This window comes from Antechinus flavipes, chromosome 4 (assembly GCF_016432865.1).
Source record: "Antechinus flavipes isolate AdamAnt ecotype Samford, QLD, Australia chromosome 4, AdamAnt_v2, whole genome shotgun sequence".
Lineage (NCBI taxonomy): Eukaryota > Metazoa > Chordata > Mammalia > Dasyuromorphia > Dasyuridae > Antechinus > Antechinus flavipes.
The window spans coordinates 316902756-316927293 of record NC_067401.1 but is presented as its reverse complement, the minus strand read 5'-3'; the positions used below and the strand labels follow the sequence as shown (position 1 = coordinate 316927293).

The 24538-nt window shown below is 33.2% G+C and overlaps 1 protein-coding gene across 1 annotated transcript; it reads left to right on the top strand.

The window, feature by feature from the left end:
* The first annotated feature begins 3633 nt into the window (after nucleotides 1-3633).
* On the top strand, nucleotides 3634-4617 carry LOC127559589 (trace amine-associated receptor 2). The gene has a single exon (XM_051993472.1). It carries the CDS (start codon nucleotides 3697-3699, stop codon nucleotides 4615-4617), a length of 921 nt encoding a protein of 306 aa, XP_051849432.1. The 5' UTR covers nucleotides 3634-3696.
* Nucleotides 4618-24538: the final 19921 nt, after the last annotated feature.

Below are 24538 nucleotides of genomic sequence, written 5' to 3'. Positions count from 1 at the left end.
TTCTTTCTTTTTGCTTTGGGTTTCATATTCAATTCACAGGCAGTGTAATAGAGTGGATACAGAGCTAGCTTTGTAATCAGTTTGAGAAAATTCAGTCTTCTATGTGACCCCAAGACAAATCATTTGATATCTCAAAATTCTCAGTCAATTTCCAACAGTATAAATTATAGAAGAGGTTATGTTAAATATTAAATGTTAAATGTTAAATGTTAAAATTTTAAATTTTATGTTAAATGTTAAAATGTTAAAAAGAGGTTTCCTCCATTAGGAAGTCCTCATATCATTTAAACCTCAGCTCCAATTCCTATCTTTATATTAAATCCATTGATCTCTTCATTCTTCCCTTTGTTGATTTTTATTTTCAAAATACTTTTATATACATTTTAACACCATCAGGATATTGGTTGTGTACTTTTTTGGTAGGAGACATTTCTTTGTCCCTTCCTTATTGTTTTTCTTCATAAATAAAATGAATATCCCAGAACAGTGTTATTATATTAAACAGGACACTAGTATCATAGCTTGGTCATTTCTATGCCGTAGTCATAATAAATCTATCTTGCTTCCTTAAGTACCTACTGAGAGTCAGCAGTGAACTGAAACTGGCATCAGAAGACCCAGGTTAGACTCCTCACTTAGTCATTTACCTCTTTGAACTCAAATTCCTCATATGTGAAATAGTGATAATACTATCTACACTAAAATGTCAAAAGGTTGTTTTAAGTAAAGTGCTTTGTAGTCCTTAAAGTATTATGTAAATGAATAGCATTATGATTGCAAAGATAACTCTCCCATAACTCTATGATATGTGAACAATTTAAAAGAATAAACTCTCAGAAGAATATTGGAAGGAAGGCTTCTGAGATATATATTTTGGTCAAAAAAGTCATAGCATCAATTATTGGATGCTCTTGCTCCAATACAGAATCTAATCCAATCTTTTATCATATGCCATATTTTGATGGTTTTTTACATGAAAAAAATATGAATATACCACCTCAGGAAAAGGGATACTCTTCAGTGTCTGAAGTAAGAGGTAAAAAGGAAACAGAGGAATGACATTCTGCTTCCAACTGCTTTAAGCAGTTATCCAAATTTTGTCTGACCTGGAAGTTCTTACTACTATTCTTATTACCATTTACCACTAAAATTCAGAGTTGTCCTTAATGACTCATTTCTAGTAGAGGATTTACAGTTTTAGTGTTAAAAGATGAAGGAAACCTGTGTGCATCAAGATAAATCAGAGATAGATGCTGAGGACCTCAGAGAATAGAAGAGGAGGGACCTAATTTAGTTCTTGAAACTTCACGATACAAAGTTCCTGTTTTTATTTTCAGTTCCAATCCCCTAGAGAGGTATTGTTGAGTTATAAATCACCACAATCTGCATCTTTTAGTCTTTTGAATTCACTAACATTTCACAGTGGATAGGCAAAAAACAGGAAAAGGGGTCACAAAATCATCTCTGGCTTTTTTGGAAATGGAGCAGGTAAGTGAGAAAAGGGCATTAGCTGAACTGGATCTGCATTTTTTTCTATTACTTGAACTTTTCTTAAAAATCTAAAAATACAGTTTCAGTTACAAGGTCTTTGTGCTTCATGCTCTGTTTCTCATTTATAACTCTTTTCAACAACACATGTCTTGAAACAAAGGGATATTACTGAAGGCTAAATCTAAATTTAATCTTGTGAATTTTGCATGTTGCCTAAGTAATATGTTCTTTCCTCGAAGTGTCCCATTTTTGTTTGGCTTTTGACATATAGAATCTTGGAAAAGATGAATTAACTGGCTGCTCCTAAATTGCCAAATACATCTTAGTTTTGCCAGTTTTTTCTCCTGATGAACTTTTATTATAGCAGGAAAATAGTATGGAAGGATAGTCGGTCAAGACATTTAATCTCAATGAGGGAAAAAAATAACCCAGACTCTGTGTGTTTGTGTTTGTGTGTGTGTGTGTGTGTGTGTGTGCTTCTATGATGTGAATAAAAGATTGGAAGGGAGGAGACAACTATCAGAATTGTGGTTTAGTGTGGTACTAGGTCTTAGAGATGTTCAGGATCCATGATGTTTCAAAAACAGTGAGCAAGTAATGATATTCTTCTTTGAAAATCTTTATCATCAAATAAAACGTTATGTAGATTTCTTGCTATAATTAAGAGTCAGAGCATTAATGTTGGGTGCCCTTCCTTACACAAAGTACAGGGTTAAGAATTTTGCTTCTCAGTATAAAGTGTGTGTAAAACACCCAAAACAACTGTGCTCTGTCATTATTAGCTCACTCACCAAAATCCCTTTAGAGAATATCAACAAAATGTTAAAACTTAGTTGATGAAATTCTACAAGCAAGAAGGGAAGAGATAGAAAGAATTGCCTTGATATCCCTTGGTCACAAACCTCTCTCAGCCTTCTTGGTCAAACTTAAACAAAAATATTTAACTAAGAACACTGGTCCATGGAATTTTGGATCATTTTTCTGCCTTATGTAATCCTGTCACATGGTAATATTAATATCTATTCCATGTAAATGTGTTAAGAATTATGATAGCTCATATTTATATAGTACTTTACTATTTATAAAACAGTTCCTAGCAATCTGACTTGACCCTCATACTGCTTCAATGAAGTGGGTCCATTTTTGTGCCCTCTTTATAAATTGTCATCTTCTATTTCTGTTTCTTTTCCTAAATTGACCTCCTTGCCTTACACATCTCTTAGAATCCGAAGCTCTCTTTGAGTCATGCATCTTCCTGAAATTACTTTGCATCTACTTATCTCTCTATATACATGTTAAATAAGTAGGTAGAACATAAATCCCTTGAGGGCAGGGTTGCTCTCTTTTTATTATTTATTATTATTATTATTATTATTTTGGCACTCCAGAACCTAGCACTATGTCTTTCATTAAGGAGGTACTTAATAATTTGTTGAATCAAATTGAAGAAATTGAGACTGAGACAGTGATTTATCTGAACTACATTATTGTTGGATGTGGGATTTGTAACTACTCTTCCTGAATCCAAGTCTGGTTCACCTTCTAGTACAGTATATTGTCTCTGAATAAAAGTCAGATTACTTACTTCAGCTTTTTTTTTTCTTGAAAGACATGTCAATTAAGAATGAATCAGCAGACATGGCTTTTTACTCAGAATAAATGGCATCTAAATTGTTTAAAGGTGCCTTTAAATCTTCTAACATAATATAACTGAAAGATGGTACTAAAAGAAATATGAAACCTTTCTTAAATTATACTTGACTCAAAATTATACTGTGATTCCTCAAACTATTTAGATGCATATTTAGAAGCCAAGAATTTATTGAATCTGTGATGTCCATTTCAAGATATATGCACTTGGAAGATGAATAACTTAAAACCATGATTCTTCATGTGTTGAAAAAGAAATTCTGATAGTCAAAAAGTTGACTATAAACTATCAGGTTGAATTTGTATGAAAGTGCAAACAAATCTGAGTAGGAAAGAAAATCTCATAAATTTTTAAAATCAAAATCTTTGATCTAGATATGTTACTATCACATTTCTGAATTATTATAAGCATTTTTGCAAAGCATAACACATGTAAAATGTTGTCTGACAGAACCTAATATCTTTTTTGCTTTTCTGAAGGTAGCCTTTGACTGCTCAGAATTTGGAAATGGATCATGCCCAGAGAATAACAGATCATTAGGTATTCGAACTGCCATGTATCTAGTCTTATCTGGTGCTATCTTCATTACTATTTTTGGAAACCTTGCTATGATTATTTCTATTTCCTATTTCAAACAGCTTCATTCTCCAACCAACTTTTTCATTCTCTCCATGGCCATCACTGATTTTCTCCTGGGATTTAGCATTATGCCCTACAGCATGATCCGGTCTGTGGAGAACTGCTGGTATTTTGGAATCCTTTTCTGCAAGATCCATTACAGCTTTGACTTGATGTTAAGCATAACATCGATTTTCCATCTTTGTTCTGTAGCCATAGACAGGTTTTATGCTATATGCTACCCTTTGCATTATTCTACAAAAATGACCATTTCAGTGGTAAAGAGGTTGTTGCTTCTTTGTTGGTCAATACCGGGAGCATTTGCCTTTGGGGTGGTTTTTTCTGAGGCATATGCTGATGGTATAGAAGGCTATGATGTTCTGGTTGCATGTTCCAGTTCTTGCCCAGTGATGTTCAATAAGCTGTGGGGCACTACTTTGTTTATGGCAGGCTTCTTTACTCCAAGCTCTGTGATGGTAGGAATTTATGGCAAAATTTTTGTGGTGTCCAAAAAACATGCTCGTGCAATCAACAATATTCCTGAAAATCAAAGTAGTCAAATGAAGAAGGAAAAAAAAGCAGCCAAAACCTTGGGGATAGTAATGGGCGTCTTCTTGTTATGCTGGTTTCCTTGCTTCTTCACAATTTTACTTGATCCATATTTGAACTTTTCTACTCCAGTAGTATTTTTTGATGCTTTGACTTGGTTTGGTTATTTCAATTCCACATTCAATCCTCTAATATATGGTTTCTTCTATCCTTGGTTTCGCAAAGCACTGAAGTATATTCTCCTTGGTAAAATATTCAACTCACATTTTCACAATACTAATTTATTTCCTCAGAAAGAATCTGAATAGAGACTTAGCAGAATTATTTTAAGTTTTTAAAAGTGTAGAAATATATCTGTATATGTATGTATAGGTATGTATATGTTTATGTATGTATATAATATGTACATATACACATACAGGTATATGTATAAAAGGACTAATTTTGGAATCAGAAATCCTGGGATCAAGTTTTACCTCTGACATATCTTGACCTTTGACATATAATGTGGATAAGTATCTTCATTTTTCTAGGTCTCAGACAAATCCCTAAGATTTTTAATTACAGCTGGATTGATGATGATTTGTAGCAGTGGAAGAGATTTCAGTGCAGAGAATTTGATGAGATCAGTGAAATAACAGATCTGGACAGCAATGACAAAGTGTATATGTATAGCTCTTGAAAAAAAAGGTGTTACCAAAGCATTAACTTTGATAGCTTAATCAATTAATAAACTTTATTAAGTACTTACAATGTGCCAGGGACCTTGCTAAGCACTAGGGATACAAAAAAGGCAAAACACAAGTACTTTCTCTCAGGCAGCTAAGAATCTAATGGAGAAGACTGTGTAAACAAATATTTACAAGGCTAACTAAATAAAGGATAAATAGAAAATAATTAATAGAGGGATTCTATAGAACATGAAATTTTAATTAGGACTTAAAAAGAAGCCAGGAAGGTCAGTAGTCAGAGAGGAGGAGGGAGAGCATTCTGGGCATAGGAGCTGGCCAGGGAGAATTTCAGGAACTGAGAGATGGAGTGTTTTGTTTATGAAATAGTAAGGTTAAGCTGTAATAAGTTACTTGAAGTTTTCAATAATGTAAAACTTCACTAAGAGTTTGGGAACACCCTTTATAGAAATATGAAGAGATATGAAAGGTGTAATTGTGTCCAACTTGTAGTCAGCAAGACCTGAATTTATGTCCAAACATCAACACATGAACTGTGTGACCATAAGCAGTCTTTTTCATCTTCCTGAGTTCAAATCTGACCTCAAACACTTAATAGCGTTTGAATACCAGGGCAAGTCCTTCACTCTGTTTACCTTATCTGTAAAATGATCTGGAGAAGGAAATGGCAAACTATTCCACTATCTTCCAAGAAAATCCTGAATGGGATCACAAAAAGCTGGACATTATTGAAAATGACTGAATAGCAGCAACAACAATATTGTGCATTGTGATGATTTGATAAATCTAAAGATATCTTGTCAAATTGAAATGTAATTTCCTCTTTTAAATGAGAAAATATTGTTTATTAGTTATTAATAATAAAGTTTATCCAGAATTTGGGTCCAGAAATCTTTAATTGACTTAAAATCTAAATGGGTTATATTATTGTGAAAAAGCTTTGTTTCATTTTATTTGACTTTTTCGATTTAATGTAATGAGATGACTTGGATTGTATCTGTGAAAGAATCATTGTATTAAAGCAATGAAATGTATAAGTCAGTTTAAAAAAAAAGACTTTAAGCATGGTGATGCTGAATTGAATTTGAAGTCAGAAGTTCTAGGCTTAGATTTCAGTTTTGCTCCTCATTTTAAATTAGTTATTTTATCTTTCTAAGTATCCTTTGTGTGTAGCATTATTCTCCTATCTCAAGATAATTTCCCAGCCATTTCTAAACCATGCTCTTTTGCTCTTCAAATTTTGCCTCCTCTCTTCCAGAATCACTTGAGTCTTCTTCTGTCCCTAGAATGGGAGCTCCTTGAAGGCAGAACTTTTTTCCTTTTCTTTTTATCCTTGGTGTCTGACATATGCTTAATAAATGTTTGCTGATTTTATTGTTAGGCAATAATGATAATAATAGCACTTATTTCATATTTTTTGTTATGAGGATCAAATGCTATAATATATGTAAAATACTAAAGATACTGATGATGATGATGATGATGATGATAATGGTGATGGTGATGCTATCAGTCTGCACTGTTTCATTACTCCATGACCCTATAAGGAAAAACTAAGGTTGCATACTGATGTGGCTTAAAAGAGAGCAATTTTAATAGATTGTTGGGGAAGGGAAAGCTATATTGCAAGTAAGGAATCAGGGTAGTAAGGAATTAAGGCATCAGGTATAGTTGTGGTTTACTTGTTTTTTCAGTGTGTATGACTTTTCATGATGTCATTTAAAATTTTCTTGGCAGATAGTAGAATGGTTTGCTATTTCCTTTCCTAGTTCATTTTATAGATGAGAAGACTGAAGCAAACAGGGTTAAATGATTTCACCTCACTCATCCAGCTAGTAAGTGTCTGAGACTGGATTTGCACTTTGGAAAACAAGATTTCCTGGCTCCAGATCCAGCATTCTATATATGATATCACCTAATCACCCAGGTTTTAGACAATTGCGTTATGACGTCTATGGGTGAAAGAGGAAAGAAAAAGGGAAGGGAAGTTATATACTAGAGAAAGGTTTGTCTAACTCACTTCAGATAAATATTCTATTGATATAAGTTACTGTCTTCTCAATTTGTCTCTCCTGGAATGATTATAGGTTTTTAAAAATATATATGTATTAGGTACCACAGAGAGAAGTGGCTATTTGAAAGATTATTTTCACAGGCTTCACAGCCTTAAAACTATGAAACAAAGACAGACAACATCTAAAAGCAATAAAAAGTCCTGAGCATGGAATCATGTGTTCAGTGACCTTCTGGTAAATGATTGAATGAATATAGTTTCAGAAGTGCTTCCAATTGTGTCAGTATGGGTCATGAATGATTTTCATTTCTTCTAAGCTGTTATTATATAATTTTAATTGCCTTGACTATTTCAACTTATTTCATAATCACTTACACGTATATAAAGATAGCATCAACTAATTTATTGTCACAAAAAAGGTCTTGACTAGAACCCTTTTAAAGACTCTTCGCATGGTTATATTATCATTTATTGAGAGATACGACATTGGAGCTCAGTCTTTATGCACAATACAGATGTATTATATATTGTTCCTAATCAGTGAGTTCGTGCTAAAAAAAAAGTATGCTCGGTAACTCTCCAATAAATCACTCTTTGTTAATTTTTAATACAATAATTGTTATGTTCTTCTTTGCATTTTTCCTCTCTCCCATAGAGGTTTGTACAGCATTCTGCAAACAATGAGATCAGTAAATGCTATTTACTTACTGTGCTTGGCTCTCATTAGAGCCCTGGGTTGTGAGTAGCAAGATAATGCTGCCTGGCACATACCATGCCATGTTCTAAAGATGGAAATCAATCTCTTCAATTACATGCATCTCTTTTATCCCTTTGAATCCTGAAATAATAGTAATAATAATAATAACAATGATACTAGCTGACATTTATGCAGAACTTTAAAGTTATAATGAGCTCAAATGTACATGATCTTCTAAAAGGTAGGTCAGAAAATTTAACTTCCCTGCTCAAGAAGCTTCATTGGCTCTCTATTGCTTCTGTGATAAAATATGAATCATTCTTTTTGGCATTTTAAACCTTTCATGGTCTATGTTCTCTCTACCTTTGAAGGCTTATTAATTATTTTGGCAACTAAGTCATACAATGGTTTTGGGGGACTGGACCATTGGGACTAGAGTTAGAAAGACTCATTAAATTTTTTCTCAGACACTTATTTGACCCTGGTCAAGTTACTTAACCCTGCTTGCCTTAGTTTCCTCATCTATATAATGGGGTCACAAAGAGTATGACACAACAGAAAAACAACTGAACAACAATTAATAATTCCTCTTCACATATTTCTGTCTGATATTATGCTTCTCATAATAAGTGTTATATTTCCTACTTTTGCACAAATAATCCTTCATGCTTGGACTAAATTCTTCTCATTTTAATTTCTTAGAATCACAGATCAGGTAACTGATCATTTCCTACACAAGTTTTTTTTTCCAATTCCTTTTATATGTTCCTGTGTTTTCCTCAAATTACAAGTCCCCAATTCCAAATATATATACATATATATATATATATATATATATATATATATATATATATATATATATACATATACATACTTATATATACATATATGTATATATATATATATATTATATATATATATATATATACAAAAATGCCTATTACATGTTGTTTCTCTCTAAAAGGATGTTATCTCCTTGATTATTAGGATTATTTCATTTTGTGTCTATCTGTCTGTATTGAATAAAATGGAAAGTTCTTCTATATTTGAAACTTAATTAGAAACAGTCAATTTATATAAAACTGACTAGGTATATTCCCACAATGCTAGGCAGTATTATCCAATTTCCAGGAGTGGCCAGTCACAGCAATCTATGGCCTCCCCCATCTTGAAAAATGCCCCAAGTGGACGTTACTATATAACTTCTTAGGCAAAGGTCTGATAATCCCTTGGGAATAGCAAAACTCTATCAATCCTGAAATCAGTTGACTACTGTACTTGTCACTAATCTCAAGTACTCTCTTAGAAGATTATTATTATTATTATTATTATTATTATTATTAGTTGAAAATATGATGTTGGGATCCACATTTAGTCCACAGAGTGCTCTTTCTGGAGTCAGATGGCTCTCTCCATCACAAGTCTATTGGAATTAGCCTGAATTCATTTTATTGTTGAAAAGAGTCAAGTTCATTACAATCAATCATCACATAATCTTGTTGCCCTTGTGTATAATGTTCTCTTGGTTCTACTCACTTCATTTAACATCAGTTCATGTGAGTTTCTCCAGGCCTCTCTGAAATCATCCTGTTGATCATTTCTAACAGAACAATAATAATCCATAACATTCATATGCCGTAACTTATTCAGCTATTCCTCAAGTGATGGACATCCACCTTTTTTCTAGTTCCTTGACATTAAAAAAGGGTTTTCTGGTTTTTTTTTGCACATGTGGGTTCTTCCCTTTTTATGGTCTCTTTGGGATACAGACCCAGTAGACACACTGCTGGATAAAAGGATATGCATAGTTTAATAGCCCTTTGGGCAAAGTTCCAAATTGCTCCCCAGAATGGTTGGATCCTTCACAACTCCACCAACAATGGATTGGTGTCCCAGTTTTTCCTTAATCCCGCTAACATTTATCATTATCTTTTCCTGTCTCAGCCAATCTGAGGGATATAAAATGGTATCTCAGAGTTTTGATGGAATTTTCTTAGCATGTAATTGGCATGTTGAATGTTTGATATGCTTGAATTTTGCCATGTTTTTCTTGGAATGTTGGATTTTTGCCATGTGTAATTTTTCTTAATGTGTAACTGACGTATATATGTATCTGTTTATTCTATCTTTGCAAATTCTCTCTGGTATATATCCCCTTCTCTTCTTTTGACACTATTATAAATCTGTGTAGGCTCTCATTGCCTCATACTTGAACAACTGTCCTCTGGTTGACCTCTCATTCTTAGGTCTCTTTTAGTTTTATTTCATCCTCAACTCAGTTACCAAAGTTATATTCCCAAAGAACCATGTCACTCTACTTTCTCCCTGTTCAAACTCTGGTAGCTTTCGTTACCTCCAGAATAAAATATAAAATCCTTCATTTGACTTTTAAAATCCTTTATAGCTTGGTATTCTTATACTTTGCTAACCTCCCAACTCTGCCTCCTATCTACCCATCTATGTCTCTCTCTTACCTCTAAAATTCAGTGATACTAGTTTTCTTGCTGTTCTTCAAACAAGACACTTCATCTCCTACTTCTATCCGTTTTTACCAATTATTTCCTATGTCTGGAAGTGTTAAGATACCCGTGGCCCCTATAACACAAACATATAGATGCACTAAATCCACTCATCACTCATATATAAAAACACCATAATTTCAGACAAATTTTGCTTATCTAATAGATTGAATGAAGATCAATACAGACCAGAAAATTATTTATATTAATTTTATTGTGATGACCTTTCTGTTTTCCCAAAGTGCTATTCACAGTCAAATTAACAAACTGTTTTCATGTTGATAATACAAACAGAGGTTGATGTTTTCTTTCATTTTAGAGGGAATATGGGTTTCAGGAAGTGGGAAAATCACATTTCACTAAAGAGGTAGTTTGGTGACTTTAAGCATTTCATTACTGTAAATAGCTCTTACAGAGAGAGCGGAAAATGCAAGATTAATTTCTGTTACAACAGAAGGCTATCGTGGGTCATTAGTTTTGCTGAGTTCTGTCCATTTCCATTCTCTACAGATGCAAGTAGCATAGGCCAAAAGAGAATGAGAGGAGAGGATTTCATCAGATGAATTTATCATTCAGTAACTTGTGGAAAACAGATAGAAAAAGCCCTCTCTGAATTTCACATGTAGTGAAAAGCAAGGGAGTTCTAAGAAAAAAGCACCATTTATGCAAATCTTATTGCCTCTGAGAAAAATAATGATTTTTCTCTTGTATTAATAACTAATTATTGAATCAAGATGAAGTTCCTCTACCTTCTACTTCCTCATCCAAAAATCAACAAGTGTGGGAATTCTTGGGCAAAAATGTACCCAGATTAAAGTCTAATAAGACAATAAAAGAAATTTAGCCTAACAGGTGAATTCCTGTTCATTGTGTTTGGTCAGAAAGGTCTGGGATAGAAGAAAACTTCCTCTTTGATATATATATTGATAAGTCTTTTTGACCAAGACTTGGATGATCCAAGTCATAGTATCTCATTAGAATGAGCCCACATCTCATTATAATATTCATTTTCTTATGAATTTTAACTAATCAGAATTGTCATACTCAGGAACCTACTCTTCCAAGAGCATATAAACTGTAAGTCCACTATCTGTAAGGAATCCTAGTGCACCTCAGTCATGTCCTTTGTTTAACTCTTTGATGAAAGCATAAGAACAGGTTTGTGTTTTATCTGATATAATGCCAAGAGGCCCAGGAAGGGAAGGCCATTCTCCCAGTGCATTGATTAAAAACCAATTTTTTATAGCTGACATGAAAATCTCCAGATTTTGCTCCAGAAATCTGACTAGTTCCCTGAGTAAAAACAGTTACCCTAGAAGAATGAATAAACTATTCTCCCTGGTGGGATCCTTTAGACAGAAGTATCCACATCTGGAAGGATGCTTTATCTAGAAGTTTTATATATATATATGTGTGTGTGTGTGTGTGTGTGTGTGTGTGTGTGTGTGTGTATACATATATATATATATATATATATATAAAACACTTATTATAGTGTCTTTCTTTGTTCTTAGTCTATGTAAACTGCATAATAAGAAAGAAATTTTGGAATCTTACCCAAGAAGGTTGAATTGTCAAGGACCTTACCAACTGGGACCTGGAAAGTTGTGAATGAGATTCCCCAGCCAAAAAACTCAGGAGTCACTGCTTCCCCAGAGTGATGATACTGTATGTTATTTGTTTCTTATATTGTATTTATTGTTACAGTGATCACTGTGCTTGTTGATTATGTATTACTTTTATGTTATAAATTTTCTCTTTCCCCATGTCTTGTTTGAATCAAGGTTATGAGCAGTAATAAATTGCCTTTTAAGTCTGTGCCTATTGAATGTGAATTCTGAACTTACTTGAAACTTATCTGATCATGAAGGGCCTTTGGTATTCAAGATTGCCATTGACTTCTTTTTATTAATAAATATGCTAGCTTTGTTAATAAAATTATTATTACCAAGAAATTATGTTATAAAGGGTGACCATTAAAAATGAAAATGAGAGAGTGTCTTTTCAGTGTTTCTACTAGGGATGACTTTGATAACATCTCCTGGAGTACAATGTGGAAAAGTAAACAGAATGTGTTTAAATAGACACATATGCCACATATGGGTTTCAATGAGTATTTATTATTGAAGGCAGACAAGCTCATCGTTTATAAACATTAACATCAGCATTTCTGTCACCTTGATTGAACTAATCATTTCAGCTAGTCTAATATAATAACAATGACAATGATATAAATAATAATTAATAGACACTGTATCACGAACTGTGCCAATCTAGTTGTCAATACTTATATAACTACAACTCCAAAGCTTTCTTATGAAAAATAATATGATGGATTTTTTAAAAAATGTAATGTACATTAGAGATCTTTTGAATAATTGGGAATGAAATTTGGCAGAATAATTTGCATTCTCTTACTCTGTCCCAGAATAAGTCAAAAATTATATCTTGAAGACAAATGTACATGTTTCAGCTGAAAATTTTAATCTATGGGTAGGGTGAAATTAATTGTCACACAAAGTTGTTTTTATATATTCAGAACATTGATTTGTTAGAGTTAAGTTCATAATTATTTTTTAAAGAGAAAAATGGTTTGCAATGAAATAATTTAGCTCAAAACTCTTTAAAGAAGTAATTGATGATGAAAATGGAACATATACAATATGCATGACATCAAGATTGACTAACACAATTTTATCCCAAAGTTTATTTTTATGAAATTAATAAATTTCCACATAAATTTATTTCTATGAAAAAGAGGTCAAAAGCTCATTATAACCATCTATTTTCTAGTCAGCAATAGGTGGAACCACAACACAGAACTAAATTGGCATCACAGATCTATATGTGCTTATAGAGAATGCAAAGACAAGATTATAGAAACTAAAAAAGGAAAAATCCAAAGTAGACTAAATGATTTTATATAGTAGATTTATGCTAATGGCAATGTAATTGTGAAGTCATTTAAGGACAAAGGACAAGGCAAATTGAAATTGAAGAAGGCAAAAAAATCTCTAATTTTCTTAATATTGAAAAATGTGATTAAAAGAACACAAAACATTTACTTTCTATACTTTCCTATCTATATAAAATCTTTTAAAGTCATGTATAGATGAGTAGAGACCATATTACATGAAGGCTTTAATAGGAAATTAACAAACTTTAGCAACTTATTTGCAACAATGGAACATATTATTTCAAAATTAAATGAGAGATGTAGAAAACATTTTATTACATGTTTTTGTTGTTGTATAGTTTCAACTGAGTCTGATTCTTCATGAGTCCTTTTGGGGTTTTCTTGACAAAGATACTGGAATGATTTGCCATTTTTTTCTCCTACTCATTTTATAAATAAGGAAAATAAGGCAAAAACATTTAAGTGAGTTGCCCAGGGTTACAGATAATAAGTTTCAGGCCAGATTTGAACTCAGGAAGATGTCTTCCTGATTCCAGGCTTGGACTATCCACTATGCCATCTAGCTGACTACATCATGATTACTGTTTGAGAAAGCAATCAATTTGGTAGAAAAAATGCTCCCTTATGACAAAAGTGTCTTCCATCTATATATTAAAATTATTCAAGATAACTTGAAAAACATGACCAAAAAAACTCTGTTCAATGACCCTCTGATTATAAACCTCAGAGAAAACATCAAGCAGAAATGGTAGATATTTAATGAAGTGATCAAGGTGAGGAGAGAATACCTGTAGATAACAAAGTTCTCTAGATACTCCTGCTTGTGGGTGCTGTTGGGATGATTGCATCAATCTTTAGAACATTATAGAACCTCCTGGAAGAGATTTGTAATCATTCAAAGTAGATTGGCTTGACCCTCCACACAGGAAAAAAGAAGTAATTGAAAAAGAGTCTAATGTTCATTTTATTACATATTTTTTGGTGGCTAACCTATAGTTTTTCATCGCAATATATGTCTTAGACAATGAATGGAACACATGGTAAACTGCAAGATCATCTAATGATCTCAACTTTTCCACAAAATAAGAACAGATTTAAAAATAATAACATTGTATGGGTGCTTCCATAAAGGGGCAAAGCAAGATAAATAGTAATCTCTGAAGAAATAAAAATGAATTTCAGGCAATGGTCAAAGAAGAGAAATCTAGTGGATTTGAGGAGACTAAAACATATAAATTAGGAACTAAGAAAAATAGGAGCAAGAGATGTAATCAAGGGATTATGTGAATTGGAAACTAAGATGGGCTGGTCCTGTGACAATGGAAAGGGACAAGAGCTGAGCAGTTAGTGTTCCACAAGTACCTACATCATAATAGGGAGTGTTAAGGAAGGATTTCAGCATGTTTGGGTAGTTAAATGGTCCACTGTATATAATTTTGAGTCTGTCTCCCAGGATTGTTTTGAGATTGATAGCACAGTACCAAGCATAGAATAGGTGCTTAATAAATGTCTTTGCAAACTTATGGGAAGACATTGGCAAGAGTTTCACAGGATCTTATTTCACAGAGGGAATTAGAAGGTAAAAAGACCCAGAAACTTCTTTCAGAAAAAAAAATGTAGCTGAAGGCCTTTGTCTAAGGAAGATCTGCATGTTTTTCAGAAGAAATAAATGTTGTTTACCTCCCTCTAAACTATTTTCTGTTCATATTATAACACTTTTGTTCATGACAAATTGTGATTGTTATTATCTGAAATTTTGTTATATTGATTTCCATATCCTACTTCAAATAATTTCACTTTCCACCAACTTCTTGATCTCTCCTTAGCAACTGCTTACTTCCTGCTGGGATATATCATTTTGCTTTGCAATGAAAAACTGGTTTAAGAACTTTGCAAGGGAATGATGTGATATGGAACTTGTTATCCATTTCCCTTATATGTTTCATTGTAATTAATGGATTTCATGCTACATACATTTCAGTTATGGCCATTTCCAGCCAGAGAGAGAACTGTGGGAACTGAGTATGGATCACAATATAGCATTTTTATTATTTTTATTGTTGTTTGCTTGCATTTTGTTTTCTTTCTCATTTTTTCTTTTTTTGATCTGACTTTTCTTGTGCAGCAAGATTATTATATAAATATGTATACATATATTGGATTTAATATATATTTTAACACATTTAACATATATTGGGTTATTTGACATCTAGCGGAGGGGATGAGGGGAAAGAGGGGAAAATTTGGAACACAAGGTTTTGTAAGGGTCAATATTCAAAAATTACCCATGCATATGTTTTTAAAATAAAAATCTTTAATTAAAAAAGAAATCATGTGGTGTTCCTTTGTCTATAATTTGTGTATATATTTTGGAGACATATAAGTACATATTATTCCTCTCCAGTAGAATGTTAGGAGCAAGAAATGTTTCCTTTTTTTATCCTGGTATCTCTAGTGTATTGTAAATAATAGATGGTTTTTCTTAGTAAGGTTATTTTTTAATTGTTAAATTAAGAAAAAGCAGATGATTAAGTTTTATATTGTGTGTTACAAAAACAAGATACCATTATTTAAACTTAAATGAAACAAAAGCATATTGTTAGCTGAGTTAGTCAGGAATGGTTTCATGCAAGAGATGAATCTTAAATTTGGCTCTTATTGCTATTATTTAAAATTATAAAATGGAATAATTGCATTTTATTTAGTATACACATGTAAAATCCCTAACCAATAAACAGGTTGGAGAAGAGGAATTTAAAAATTCATTTGTAGTGGTTATTTGGAATGTAAAATTAATTTTTTTATAGAAGTAATGTTATAAATAGTGGTTGGGTTCTTAGATTTTCCACAAAAGTCTATTTAAGTATACCATGACAGAATTATGTTAGCAACTTAAGTTTAGGGTCTCAGGGTCAGATATAAGAAATGTAAAGAAGTAAAAGGAGAAAAAGAAAACTGATTTGCTCTTTCCTGAGAATGGACTTTTACAAAATTTTGAAATAAATGAAGTTTATCTTTATCTGCCTCTGTAACCTCTACCTATCATCATTATTCTTATTTCCAGGCCTACCATATTTGCTCAGTGCCCTCAATCTCTCTACTGTGATCTGTCAACTATACTCACTATTCCAAAAAATGATCAATATTCAAAAATTACCTATATATTCCTTCCTTCTTCTCTCCCTCCCTCAATCCTTCCCTCCCTCCCTTTCTTCCTTCTTTCCTTCTTCCTTCTTTCCTCCCTTCTTCTCTTTTCCCTCCCCTCCTTCCTTTCCTCCTCCCTTCCCTCATTCTGTCCACATAGGGAATCATACCTTTACCTACAGATATTCTTAAAAGCATTTCCTTTCTTTTGCACCTATGAAGTATCCCAAGAATTGGATTTAAGTGAGAGAGGGCTGTGCAAGGTCACTTCCCTCACTTTCTCCTCCAGACCCACCCAAGTCCAGTGGCAAGATCCAGTCAAGACAACTGGAGATGGTTATGGATAAAATGAAAGACCTTAGCCTTTTTAAGCTAAGATTTTCAACAGATCTCAATTTAACTGAGGCCAAATCCATTCAGTGCTTAAGGAAGGAAAGGCAGCAGGGAAGGAGGGAAAGAGGGAAGGAGGGAGGAATTCTGTGCTAAGTACTTGTATATCATGGCATCACTTCCTTGATCTGATAGTCTCCTTCAAGAATGAGGACAAACAACATTAACCACAATCACCACCATTTTTGGTGGATGCAGACACAATCAATTCAATTAAATCAAATTCACAGTTAATTAAAAGCAGAATACATTGAGATTATAATATCATTCCTATTCTTTTATTACTTCTCTTTTTATTTTTGTATTCCTGATACCTACATGCAATAAGCACAAGTAAATGTTGACTGATTCCTATGATAACAGCCTTTGAGAATTCAAGATAACCCTCACATCATAAAAGATATCCAGGTACTAACTACTATGATAGAGAATTCATTCAGGTTTCGATACATACACATAAACAATTGTTCTATTTATGCTGAATTTGTTCTTTTGCAACAGAGCTTAACCATATGAAGGGGTCAGACTTAGACTTTTTAGCTCAATTATTAGCCTCTGGAAAAATTCATGTTTATTTTGTAATTCATGCATTTCCACATGATTTACTCTCAAAAGCAGTGGCTATTTTTATACTAAAATGTTCATTATCCTTTCAAATGTAAGAAAGCATTAGCAGTTTTTGATCCCTAAATAATTACTGACCCATTGCACCCTTCTTTCTTTTTTAGACTATAGAAACACCCACCTCATCCTGTTTGCTCTCCTGATTTGCTGTGTTAGTAATACTTAACCCTAACTCCTATGGTCTATTTCTAGAACCATGGAAGACTCAAGAAAGTGAAAAATGAAGGAACTTAGGCAATTTCTCTCCTCTAATAGAAAGCCTAATATTCAGACATATGTATGGTCCAATATTCCTATCCATGGAATTATAAATTCTTCAAAGGTAGAAAATGGATTTAGATTGTTTATTTCCAATTTCCATTATGTAGCACAGTGTTGGGCACATAATAGTTATATATTACAAAGTCCTACATAAATATAAAAAACTGATTCATATTTTTCAGTGAAACAATTATTATGAACTTACTATTTGCAGTACTTGAAGGGGGTGGGATGGGGCTGGGGAATAAGAATGAGAGATGAAAAGAATAAGATTGTCAGAAACAGGAGTCACAGAAGCAGTGGATAGATGAGACTGATCCTAATTCTCAAAGCAGATAGAGCTTTTCTCTTTTCCCAGCTTGAAGTTCAGTTTAAGAAGAAAAAATCCAGCAGAGTGATTGAATTATATCTCCTTGGAAATAAATAGTGGAACAATAGTGAATCTATCCTATTTTCAGCTTCTCTTTTATTGTGTTAAGCTACAAATAGGTGGTGGGAATAATTTATAAATGTTTCTTTGATACTTTGGTTTACTGGTTACTTACATTTAAATTTTTGTTTTACTAGATAAAGATAATTTTTATTGCCTTCTGAGTTTTTGTTCTTGCTATAGAAGCTATGATAAAGCCCTCTCTAATTTGTGAAGAATTGATTATACTAAGTTCAGACGGCTAGGAGACAATCCTCCAAATTTGCCAATTCACAAATTATCCAGAAGGTAGGAACATTTGATATGTTTTAATTACAATCTATATTTTTTGCTTAGACACAGAAAGTTATATAGAATTTGAATCTGCTTTTAAACTAGTTGCATTTTACCAGTGGCCTTTGGACCTCATTCCATTTCCTGATGTGTGTGTGTGTGTGTGTGTGTGTGTGTGTGAAGGAGAGAGAGAGAGAGAGAGAGAGAGAGAGAGAGAGAGAGAGAGAGAGAGAGAGAGAGAGAGAGAGAGAGAGAGAGAGAGAGAGAGAGAGAGAGAGAGAGAGAGAGAAAGAGAAAGTGTGTTACAGAGAGATAAAGACAAGCAAATATCGAGTGAGAGACAGAGACATAAGTGAAAGACAGACATAGAGAGAGAGACACATAGAGAAACACACTGGGAAGAGGGAAAGAGGTGGGAGGACAGAGATATCAAGAAAAAGTCATAATCTGAGCAAGCCCTACACAGTGTGTACAAGTGTGAACCATTACATTTACTTTCTCCAAAGGAAATGGGGATAACAAATACATCCAAATTTTCTTCACAGTAACCTCTGCTGGACAATAACTAAAATCAGCTTTGTTCACAAAATTATGTTGTGCATGTTAAATTTAAAAGTATAATTTACAGTTATATGTCCTTTGCAGCTTCTTTATGGATCTCAAGGTCACAGAGCAAAGAAAAAACATTTTTAGACTTCAACTCTAAAACCTTTAGAGAAAGGAAGAAGGGAAGCATTATTGAGCACTTACTATGTGCCAGATATGTGCTAAACACTTTACAAATATTTCATTTGATCCTCACAACAAACTTGGGGGGCAGAGTTGGTAGATACTATTATTATCCATTTTACAGAGGCAAAGTGATTTGTTCTGAGTCACACAACTAGTAACTGCTAAGGTCAGGTTTGAACTTATATCTTCTTGATCCTAGATCCAGCATTCTCTCCACTATACTAACTGTATAGGGTCTCTATTGTATTGGCTTCTCTCTGTCCAGAAACTTTTGAGAATGTTGAATAACAATCAATAAAAGAAATAAATGGATGCTATCCCCCAAATCATGTTTTCTCTACAACCTTTCAAGCCTAATCTTTTATTTCTTTTCCCTTCTCCTTTAATAGTGATATATTTCTCCCATTTATTATATTAAAGCTCCACATTCGTCTTTCTTTCATGCCCAACAAAGAAATGGTATCCTTTGCTGTTTGTTCTCAGTCTATGAAAATTGTAATGATCTGATAATGCTAGTTGTTTTAGTTCTTTTTCAGTCACATCCAACTCCCCATGACTCCTGCTCCCACCTTTGGAGATTTTTTGGCAAAGATACATGGTCTGTTATTTTCATTTTACAGATAAGGGAACTGAGAAAACAAGGTAAAGTGATTTGTCCAGAGTTACGCAGCTATTAAGTATGTAAAACTGGATTTGAACTCAGGTCTTCCTGACTCCAGGCCCAGCATTTTATCTAAATGCAACCTAACTTCTTCCTAGAGGTCATCTCTTTCAACCCCTTTATTACAGACAGCAGGCAATAGAGACCCACAAAATTTAAGTGACTTATCCAGGTTACACCGGTAGTTAAGGGTGGAACAAAGTATTAACATTCAGGCTCCAGTTTTCTTTCTGTTATATTAATATTCCTATTTATAAATAAAAATCTGGGAAATTCAAAGAAATTCTGTTTGAATTTGACTATAAAATATATGCGACATTTTAGAGTATTACCAGAGGGAAGTAACTGCCTACCTAAGATCTGGTGTAAAACAATGATAGAGAGTTTTATTTGTCTAAACTACAACAGACTTCTCATAAGAAGCTGCTAATAATTCCATAACTATAGTTTTGTTTAGAGAAGGGACACAAACTCTTTGTAACATGGATAAATCCCACTTGCCTTACTCAGATGTTAATTAGAGCTAGGATTATTGAATTAAATTGTGTTCATATGTCTGGCATATAATGGCTTAAATTCCTGGCATATACAAATGACAATTTGGATTCACTGAATTCTTAGAAACTAGTTTCATAAATAATAAAACATTCTTAAATAATTTTAACTCCTAAACTCAGCAATTCATAAATCCAATAATAAAATAGACTGTTTAATTACACAAGTAAACATATTTTAAATAAAATCATTTCACTGTTTAAAATAGTGTCTTCAAAAAACCCAATTTTTACCAGTCCTGTTTCTATCTAAAGTAAGGGCCCACTACTCATTTTTTCCCCTAATATTTTTGATATTGCTCCAAGAATGAAGATTGACACACAGAAAGGAAAATGAAGAGGACACTTTGTGGGTATGACTAGGCTACTAAGATGTTTACATACTCTTAATGGAATATTGCGTAGGAAAATTACCATCAAGGAAATCACCAGAGAAATGTATAATGAGAAAAGAAGTAGGCTGGTTATATAGTAAAGGGATAACAGATGGACAGGTACCAAGGCTCCATGTGTCAGTATCAAGAGCTGACAATTATGGTCCCTAGCAAATTGAATCAATTGAAGTATTTATGGGATCTCATGGCCAAGATTCACATATAATAGGAAGATCTGAATGATTGAAATCTATGAGAGCTTAAGTCTAAGAGATCACTGATCCATATCAAGCTAGTTTTCCAGTTGGTTGAAACCAGGATATGGAATTATAAGTGAGGGAAAATTTCTGAATCTTTCTATATCAAATAATGGATATTACAGATCTACCATGAAATAAACTAAGGATTCACATAAATCAAGTTTTTCAGAATAACAGGGTTTGTTGTTGTTGTTGTTGTCATTGTTCTTCTCTTTGTCCTATAGACATTTCTAATTCACCAGAGTAGTCTGTCACTTTCTCTTTTCCCTGTATCCCTTTCTTTTACTTCCTATCAAAAGTTCCCAGGCAAATGGCATCATGTAAGAGATTTGGGGGCCAGATACATATGCATACACACATATACCCAAGCGAAAGAATAAGGTCTGGGGGGGAGAGGGAAGAAAGTCCCTGAATAAGTATAAAACTCAGAAATTATAAATAAATTACAAAATATTTGTTTAATGATGTAGAATAAATAGCTAAGGTTGTAGCTTTTTAATGAACAGGATTTTCATTATAGACCAAGAGCTTCTTGATTCAATGAACTCTTTAGTCTGATGTTATTTCAACTTGTGGTTTCGATTTTCTTAGAAGGTAGGAACATTAAAAAAGCAACATCCCCTAATTCAAAGCTTGGCAAAACAGTAGGTATTAATAAATGTGTTATACAAAATTATATATATATATATATATATATATATTCCATTTCCTATTTGCTAAAAGATGGCCCATTATATACAATGGTGATTATTTTTTACATTGATAAAACTGGTTCTCTCATTCTCAAAGTTATTAAATTAGATAATATGTAAGGTCTTTTTTGGCATTAAGTCCTGTGATCTTCCTGTAGGTAAACTATCTAATATGAGTCTGTATTCTAGTGTCCCCCATAGGCAGGGATAGGCTGTTTCTTTTGGACAGTATCAGGTTAAAATGGTTTAATGATAAGGGAATTCTCACTTGTGTCTTCTTCCATTGACTTGATTATATCTCTATGTTGATGACTAATACATAAAGATATCTTCCTTATCTGCTTATAATTGATACAACTACATATAAGAGATATTTACATTTATAAATAATTTATATACATTATACCTATATCTAAATCTAGAAAACATTCCTGACAGAATCCAATAGAGAAATCCAAGAAAAAGGTGAGTTATTTTTCCAGCCCAAGTTAGTGTAGGAAGACAGAAAGACACTAGAAACATGTCTGGCCAGGAGGATACCACTTATATCATAATATTCCATTACAGGGGAAAATTGTGCACCAGATCAAGAAGAGGTTCTACAGGAAGCAGGAATAGATGCCAACCAGCAGCTACTACCCAATGTAGGTCACAGATCCAGATTTAGGAGTGACTTAGCTGAGGGATAACATTGCAGGGCAAGGAGCAGTGAGGTCCTAGGATATGTACCTAGAGGAACAAGGAAGTGATACCAGGAGCAGGTCCCATAAACACCTGCTGATACTAAAAGCAGTACATTGTGTTATCTAAGAATTAAAGCAGATGCTCATAAATTAAACGGTAATGGTTAAAAAAAAATCACAGTACATGAATGCCGTGGAAAGTTACTGTGCTATAAGAAATGATAAATATAATGATGAAAAATGGAATAACATAAGAGCTGAAGTAATGTGAAGTTGAATCAAGAAAACCATAAATGCAATGACTATAGCAATAAGTATAGGAAAAATATTTTTTAAAAAATGCTGTGAAATTATTATACGTAAATGGGTTCAAAGAAGAGATATAGAAAATGGCTGAAGGTACTGAAAGGTTAAGAAATCACCCATTGTCAGAGAGTTAGTATATGTCAGAGGCATGGCAGAGATTGTACCCATGTCTTATTGATTCCAAGGTCAGCTATCTATCTATCGTGTCATGCTATCTCTAAGTATATTCAGTGTCTAAAATCACACTCAGCTAGTAATTGATTAAAAAAAAACACATTATGTACTCCAGTCTGAGCATTTTGACTATTGTACAGGTGTAATAAGTTTCAAAGCCTAGGAAATGAGTGTGTCTTAAATGAGAAATACCCAGAAAGCACAATATTGTATGATAGTACCGTGTTGGTTATACAACTTCTGTACTAAAAGTACATTTAGAATATTTTTTGAGTTTTTTTCTTTAAAATTTTTCAATACTAAACTATTTCTAGAAATTTTGCCTTTTAGATGAAACTCCTTTCCACTGTAGTTTAATTTCTACCCAGACTTCATGATAATCTTTATGCATTGAGAATAACCAGTCTCATCAATGATTTACTTTTTTTTCTTTTCAGGTTTCTTGGTGAACTAGAAAGGTGAAACAATTTTACCCTGATTATAGATATGGGACTTTTGCTCAGATTGCATTTCATGCACTGAGGTGGTCATAATGTAGTTCCAAGACCTTAGGAAAGAAAATACTTTGTTATGAAGCCATAAGTTGTTTCTATCCAGAAGTTGGACAAATCATATCTGAATTCTCATGCGCTATGTAAAGAGATTTGTGATTCTGAGCATATTGGCTAAGAATCCTGAAATTATTATTACAGTATCACTCTTCAGCAGCTTGACAAGTATCTATTAAATACTGTAGCCACTGGTGCCTGTCTGTTGGGATATTTGGTGATGCCCATCAGCTTAGTAAGATCTACTGAGAAATGCTATTATATTGGAGAAGTTTTCTATAAATGTCACACCAGGACAGATAGTATACTAAGCTCAGTATCCATTTCCTACCAACTGACTATCATTTCTTATCATCACTGCTATAATATGACTTGTTGAGAAATGGAGTTAAAATGAGAAAGGTAGCTGCATACAGTTGATTTAAATTATTAAGTACTTATAATTTAACATATAAACAATGAATTTCTATTTATCATGCTTATAATCAAGTTCCTTCTTTCATACTTGCCTGAAAAATCATGCATGAGGGGCAGCTAGGTGGTGCAGAGGATAGAGCACTAGCCCTGAAGTCAGGAGAACCTGAGTTCAAATCTGGCCTTAGGCATTTAGCACTCCTACCTGTGTGACGCTAGGCCAGTTACTTGATCCCAATTGGCTCAGAAAAAAAAAAAAAAATATATATATATATATATATATATATCATGCATGATGTCATAGCTTTTGCATTCTAACCCCTACCAGATCTGAAGAATGCTACCCTTTTTTCAAGGAAAAGGTCACTTTTTAATCAGAAAAGTAAAACATATTTATGAAAATCGGTCTCAGTAGTATCACTATGACTTTTTGGGAATTGCTCTTTTCTGAGGTCTCTTGTGGTAGAAACATGAAACATTCTGTCTCCCCATCCCAAGAACTTTGAGAATGTAACTGGTAACTGTTAAATTATAATAATCTATCCATAAACCAACACAAACATTTATTGAACACATATACCAGGTACTGTGCAAGGTACTGGAGGTTCAAAGACAAAAATGACACACACAAAATAGGCACATGAATATATATACAAAATATACTGGGTAAATAGAAAGCACCTTTGGATGAGGGAAGGCACTAGCAGTTGAGGGAGAACAGGAAAGAGAAGTAGTATTGAATTAAGCTTTGGAGGAAATTAGGGATTCTAATAGACAAATGTAAAATGGATAATTGAATAGGAAGATCTGGTGACATCTGTAGGAACTATCTTAATCGGACTGTAGGAAGTATAGGAATCAGACAAGGAAAGA